General features: G+C 36.9%; 1 protein-coding gene across 2 annotated transcripts in view; it reads left to right on the top strand.

Moving 5' to 3' along the window:
• LOC106936290 (protein ECT2-like) overlaps positions 1–7,164 on the top strand; it is a 22,679-nt gene extending 15,515 nt beyond the window's left edge. For both annotated transcript variants that reach the window (XM_015017167.1, XM_015017168.1), the window contains 6 exons: positions 2,020–2,202; positions 2,958–3,047; positions 3,553–3,660; positions 4,428–4,501; positions 5,760–5,890; positions 7,022–7,164. In XM_015017167.1, coding sequence (XP_014872653.1) covers positions 2,020–2,202; positions 2,958–3,047; positions 3,553–3,660; positions 4,428–4,501; positions 5,760–5,890; positions 7,022–7,149 — 714 coding nt within the window. In that variant the 3' untranslated portion in view covers positions 7,150–7,164. The remainder of the gene's footprint in view (positions 1–2,019; positions 2,203–2,957; positions 3,048–3,552; positions 3,661–4,427; positions 4,502–5,759; positions 5,891–7,021) is intronic.
• The last annotated feature ends 306 nt before the right edge of the window (positions 7,165–7,470 follow it).

Raw genomic sequence — 7,470 nt, forward strand, 5'->3', positions numbered from 1 at the left:
AAATTAGCGCCACACCCTTTAATAAAACCCCCCCCAAAAATTTTTTTAAAATTAAAAAAAAAAAAAAAAAAAAAAAAAAAAAAAAAAAAAAAAAAAACTGGAAATGTACATGTATATATAAGCCGCACCAGGCTATAAGCCGCATGGTTCAAAGCGTGGGGGAAAAGTAGCGGCTTATAGTCTGAAAAATATGGTCATGTGGAAAGACATTTCCAGGGAAAACATGGTACATTAACTGCCGTGTCAAGATTAAAGTTACATCTTACATGCCCGATGTTGAGAAGCTGTCCAGTGATGTCTGTAAACAGAAGTCGCATTAAATACGTAGGACACAATCCTACCATAGGCACATTTAGTAACAAAGTGGTTGTTTTTATAAATTGATTAGTGATCTTTGTCAGTGTATATGTAGAATGACACTTAGCAATATTATTGTGTTTAACATCCTCAGGTCCAAGGATGGCTGCGTTGGTAGCATGTCGAAAGAGAAGAGGATGCTGCTATGTTTTACCCTTGCACTGACGTGCTTGGCATTTGCACAGAGTTTTTTTTCGAGTTCCAAAAGGGAAAAAAAATACCCTTTCCATGTCGATCTTCATGATAAAAGTGACATCAAAAATCTGATTTCTTTATTGCATTTATTTAATTTTATCAATGCAACGAAACATAATACATTAATATTGTAACGGAAGGTAAACTTAAAGCACCATTGTACAACAGAGTAGTCACGTGGTGCATCATTCCTTCTAGGACGCTCTGCAGGGAATATAAACATTTAATCATGAATGCTAATTATGTATATACTTAGTCATTTTGATAATAGGCTAATATAAACACTTGAAGCCTGTTTTGCCTTCAGTATAAGCCTTTTATAAGGCTTTTAATTTTTTTGCCGTTCCAGACAGATTAGTTTTTTTGGTCTTTCAACATTTTGGGTTGCCGACCATTGTGTTAGTCAATACTTTGACTATTAAAAAAAAGTAATGACTTTTATCTATTCTGATTTGATTTTTTAGTTTCATTGGCTAAAGTTGTTTTCTGCTTTTAAGTGTTTTAGCCTTTCTTTGAGTCAGCTTAAGAACGAACACTGCAATTTTATTATTTTTACTTTTGACATCAAATATTTTGAAAATGAGTCCAGTTAACAAGCTTTTCCTATCAGTTTTTGTTCTTATTTGTTACAAACTTGTGTTGCAGGGGTAAAACGCATAATGGTGTTTCTTTTTTAATTGTGTTCTGCAACTCTAATATGTTGGTGCTGACTGTAACAATGTAATAACTGTTGCCAGTTCATAGCTTCCTATAATTTTCCTCCATTCTCTGTTGCCTTGTGGAATATATATTGTTTAATGTCCCAGTTTATTTTCTAACCAGGTTAGCAGTTTGGCAGCATGAACCCTTTCCTCCCGTTCACCATGCTGGAGGCTAACTCAGCCTGGCAGTTAGTATGAGACCATTGATTTAAACAGCTCAGCTGTAACTCGACACTCTCATTTTCTCGGTTGCAATTGATTGTTTTCACCAGTGCTGAATGCTATGCAGTATATAAAACTGAATAATTGTGCGCTGGAGACTATTATTCCTGTTTTCCTTGATGGATTAAAGATCTGGGAAGGTGGGGGAAGCATTTCAAAACCTAATGAAATTGTTTATTGAAATCCTGTGTTAGAGCAGCTGAACTGGCATGCAGTGATCCAGTGCTTCTAATGCAGGGAGGAAAAGGTCATGCTTTCTGTGTACATGTCCAGAATCTGCTGTTTGATGCTCTATTTATTTTTTATTGAGATTTGTTGACATTAAATAAATGATCTAATTAATGAAAGGGTTTAATAATTTCATTAGTTTTTTTTTTTTTTGTCATATTATTAATACAATGGATATTGACACGTACATACCCATAAAAGAAAAGCCTGACTAACATGGTCAACAAGGCTCAAAACTGTTTTTTTATTTTTATTATTTTATTTTGTTAGTGTCTTTTTTGTGCTCTGATCTCTGCAAACATTCCCTCCTGTTCAGGATATCAACACACCATTCATAAAGACGGATAACATCCAGGGGTTTGCAGATGGAGACAACACAGACTTTGAGACGGTGTTTGTCCTCACAGATTTCAGCTCCCCTGACTACACCTACCTCTACAAACACGAGAACCGCATCGTTGGGCCTCCTGTTGTGCTGCACTGCGCTGCTAAGGAAGAGGTGAGTATTTTATCAACACCAGGTTTTATTTTATGCTGGATTTGGAAAATAAGATGGGAGAATTTGTACTTGATTAGTTTAGGGATCCTACAGAGTCTGGAAAACTGGATTTTTTTTTCAACATTTTCCAGTGCTGAATAAGTTTTGAAAAAAGCAAAAAAATTTTTGCATTTCTATACTTTAAATCCTGCTATCTTTGTTTCTTCCCCCTTTTTGTGCTTACTTTTTAAAATTTCTCATTTTTTGTCTTGCATTTCTTTGTATACGTCCTCCTTTCCTTTACCCGATTCTTCATTTTTTACCTTCAGTCTTTTGTTTTTGTCCCTGATGTCCTTTCCTTCCTTCCTTCTTTTTCCTTTCTTTCCTTGTCCTTCCCCTTATCTGTCATCTTATCCTCTCGTTTTCTTCATCCTTTCATGTATCTGATCTTTCCTTTCTTTTCCCTTTCATCTTTTTTTCATTGATTCATTTCTTTCCTTTCTTTCCTTATCCATCCTTTCTCTATCACAAAGTGTCTGTTTTTCCAGGTTTCATAATTAAAGACTGACCGCTATTGAAATATCCACCATAAACTTATAGCAACATTTACTCTTCAGTAGTCAGAGCTTCAGAAAGTTGAGTGTGAAGCTTTTCTTTTCATTGTTTTTTCCTGATAAAGACTTTAGGGTCATCATATAACCATTTAATGTCAGAACTGTTAACTCCTGCAGGAATGATTCATGTTCAATGTCTGACTTTTAGTCCTTTCTCCGCAGCCGCTCCATTTTTCATGCCGTCCTCTTTACTGCACTGCCATGCTGAACCTGTCGCTGTGTTTAACTGGCTTCAGGAACAAGGAGGAAATGGTGAGAATAATTATGTGCATCAAAAAAGGTTTAGTTGCAGTTTATCACGTGTAGAAACCATAAACTTTGTCTGCTTCTGCCATCAAATCTCTGGCCACAGCAGGTAGAGGTGCACCGATTGCAGCTTTCTGGCAGATCACCAGTCTTTAAAAAAAATCTGACCTGCTGTTATTATTTTATTTTATTTTATTTTGTCTGAAAAGTTACTAAGCGACAAAGTTGTTAAGTTCGCAACAATGGGGTGACTAGTGTGGGCCACCAGGCCACACGCAGACAGAAAGCAGGGAGAGGGAGGTAGAATGGACAGTGGCTGATTTTTAAGGCCTTTGTGGAGGCAGATAAGATCAGCTTCTCATGTCTCAGCCAATCACCGATCTCCCAAAATTGGGGCTGACTGGTCGGCCAGTTTATCGTTGCTCCCCTAAGTTCCAGTTCTGTGTATGTAGAGTATTAATCAATTTGAATATTTCATTTCCTGATATTAATGTTCAAGGTTGCCTTGCAGAAAAGCTTGGTGAATTTGGTCCATCACATGGGTGGAACAATCCGGAAAGACTTCAGTGCTAAGGTCACTCATCTTGTTGCTTACTCCACTCATGGAGAGAAATACAGGGTCTGTACATTCCTATATATTTTATATCATCATGTTTGTGTCCGGCATGTATATGTGTGTATAATAATGTGTGTTCAGTTTGTTGTGGAAGACACAAAGTAGACATATTTTTTGTGAATCCCATCAGGAATCAGACATTTCTGGGTTTAGTTTGCTGTAGTTAAAAATGTTTATGGAAATATGAAATGCTACTTGGAACTCGCCACCAAGATGGAAGAATGTGGAAAATGTTTAGCACTCTGTCCTTTACACATCCATATCTGAGAAAACAACCCCAAGAATTCTGAACTACAGATTTAGAATATTTGTTGTTCTTTCTTTTCAGACTTGACAAATAGGAACTTTTTTAAAAAAATTACCCACAGCAGTGTAGTTGAGGCCTTAGCTTCCTCAAAAAATATTTCAAGACTTGCCAGGACTTTAGAGTAATGGTCTTTAGGTCTGTTTTTTCCTTCAGTATATTTGACACTTTCTTGACATCACCAGACTTTTATTTTGATGGGTACTTCTTCTTTATACGGTGCTGTTATTAGACATCAGTGATTACATAGTTATCAGTGCATCATATATAGTACTTGAGGTAGTTAGTGAAGTTCTCTGAAGATAAATGAACCATAATTTATCTCCAGAAATTGTTTTTATTCTTCTTTTTGTTTTCCACCTGGAGGAGAAAGTTGTTGTGTTTATGATGAATGAAACAGAACCAGAAGCTGTAATAATGAGCTACACCAGTAGCTTATGGGTTTTTTCTTCTCTTTCTGTCTCAGCTGGCGGTGTGTATGGGAACTCCCATTCTTTCTCCATCTTGGATACAGAAGGCATGGGAAAAAAGAGACCATGTGTGAGTAAAACATCATGCTTTATTACCACTAGCCTGGTAAAAACCAGCAACTTATCCTACACTATCTGCTTTGTCTGGGCTCTTGACTGTTGAGAAACAATTGCTTCCTGGAACCGAGGACTGCATGGAACTTTTACATTTTACCCACTTACTAATGTTTGCTGGCGATATATGTAATGTGTCAGTTTGATGTTATGAAGCTTACTGGAAATGTCCTGCTCTGTAAACATCCATCCTCCACTGTGAAGAGGGAAGTGCTGATCTGAGCAAGGTGGTTGTTAATGTTAGTTCAGTATTTGGATGAGTGACAATCATGGACTGAACATCTTTGTTCTCTTTCTCTGCTGCCATTGCTGAAATTACAGGCAGACTTCAATTCTAAAACAGGACAGAAAATCAACATAATCATTCACAACTTCTCCTTCTGTTTGCTGATTGGTCTGGTCAAAAATCTACAGGAGACAATCAAAGTAAAGAGGAGAAAGCCCAGAATGTGCTGGAAGCAAGAATTTTTTTTCAAGCGGAGTTGCACAGGAAGGCAATGGACAGGCTCGAAATAAACCTAAAAATCCTGAAAGCAGATGAAAAGACTACTGTATGAATATAACCACACCAGAGTAAACCGGTTTCTTTTGAGCTTAACACCACAATATAAAATAGATATGCACCATTATGAACATTTGGACCAAAAGAGGACATTAATAATGATGTAATGGCCACTAAAAGATTTTTACTGATATTATATTTCCCTACTCTTTTGACACTTTGCAAAAAAAAACAACCACACAATGCTGATTTCCCCAATTCTTCTCCGCTTCAGTTAAACACCCCACAATCCTTTTGTTTGTATCACTGTCACATAACCAAACAAATACCATGTGACTAACTCCCCCATCCAGAAACAATCAACAAAATGGTAATATATATAATTTTAATATTGAGTTTTATTTATCAGATGAACATCATTGTTGTAAAAAATTACTAATATCTGCCAGTACTGTCGTTAGTGCCCATATATTGCTCGCTAATATAAAACATCAGCATAGGATTGAAATAAACACAAAATAAAGATTTTGTGCAAACCCGTTTGTTTACACATGATCTGCGTATTAGCACATATGGAAGGTTCTGGATTGATGCAACATAGCATATAAAACATGAAGTCTTTACTTTGCTGCCCCACAATTTCTTCAAATGCTGAAATGTGTTTCACAGACATTCCTGAGCAACCTTGTTTCTCTAATTCTTTTTCATTAAGCCATTTTCATGCCAATGATGAGGAGTTCCGAACAGAGTTCAAAGTCCCTCCCTTCCAGAACTGCATCCTCAGTTTTTTGGGGTTTTCTGAGGAAGAGAAGGTCAACATGGAGGAGAGGACTTTTAAACATGGTTAGTGATTTAATTCATATGGAGCTATTTTTTTCTCCTGTAAATTTTACTTTCTTACATTTAGCAAAGTTGTACTTGAAATGTATTTATTTTATTTATTTATTTATTTTAATGGGTTACTCAAACAATATAGTATGTCACCGAAGATATTATTGTTTAAGTATTTTCTCAGATGAAGTACTTCTACTTTGGAAAATGTCTTGGGGAATGTGTTTTTTGTTGTTGTTGTTTTTTTTTGTTGTTTTTTTTGCCACATGGTATCACAACATTATGGTTTACTCAGGAACTACAGAGTTGTGTTTCTGACAGTGAAGTCAGCTACACCTCGGCATGACCAGTTCTCCACAATTCACACGATATCTTCACCACAAAGTCTAAAGTATGATATTTTAGAAGCTGACTTTCATAATAACTAGAGCCAAGCAAATGACAAAATAAGCTGTAAACATGTGAATGATGCAAACTACAAAACACAAAAAATAAAGAACAAATGCACCAGAAAAATGCTGCAAACACAGAAGAAAGAAGCAAAAAGGAAAATGACACAAAATGCTGCTGACTTGCTCCAGAAAACTGAAGTTCTCCAGATTACTAGGGGCAGTCAATATAAAAATTTCTCGATTTATTTTTACCCAGTAAGTGAGTGAAACGATCACTGGGACTGACTAGTATATATTCCATTGAGGGAATGTAACTATAATATATTCATAATTTCTCATATGTTAACATAAAGGCTCGTTTTGAAGTATAAGCTGCATTGCTTCGAAGAATTCAACCTGGAATGCGGCATTCAAAACAGACACGTGTGTTCATCTGCTCTACCGCTAGCAAACAACCATACTGATTAAATAACATAAAGTCAAGTAGTTCCCTAAAAGTCCAACAGATGGCAGCAATGCGCCCCACAGTTTACAGGACACCCTTCCTGCTAAAGAGCCCCTTGGTGGTTGAAGAAAAATCCACATATAAACCGGAAAATGAAAAAAAATCTGAACGCTCTCTGGTATTGTTCAGGGGGCCGGACCAAATGTGGAGGCGGGCCGGATCCGGCCCGCGGGCCGTAGTTTGGGGACCCCTGCTTTAGAGGTTCATCCTTCACTCTGATGGATGGATTTCTGTGGTGTGTGACAGGTGGCCGATATGCTGAGGTTGGAGATGACCAATGTACACACTTAGTGGTGGAGGAGAACTCTGTGAAGGATCTGCCAGTGTCTCCCTCCCAAAAACTTTTTGTGGTCAAACAGGAGGTGAGCTCTTAATGTTTCTGTGTATTACTTCAATGGAAAGTCTAATTTAGTAAAAAATTACTACTCAGTCTACTGCAGAGAATCTACAGTAATCAACAAATTGCGTATTTAGTTTGACTTTGAAACTCACTGCAATACAACATTTGCTGAAAACATCCATCTATCCATTAAAGGGTTTCCCCCAGAAAACTTGCTAAGCCTGGTGGTTGGGGCGTCGAGGCGGTCCACCATGTTTTTGTATTAAAAGATGTTAAGGAGACAGGAAATGTAAAAATATTAGGTAACACTTTATTTGAAGGGGGTTGAATAAGACTGTCATGACACTGTCATAAA

This window comes from Poecilia latipinna, unplaced genomic scaffold (assembly GCF_001443285.1).
Source record: "Poecilia latipinna isolate Pla-1442-1.1 unplaced genomic scaffold, P_latipinna-1.0 Scaffold2113, whole genome shotgun sequence".
Lineage (NCBI taxonomy): Eukaryota > Metazoa > Chordata > Actinopteri > Cyprinodontiformes > Poeciliidae > Poecilia > Poecilia latipinna.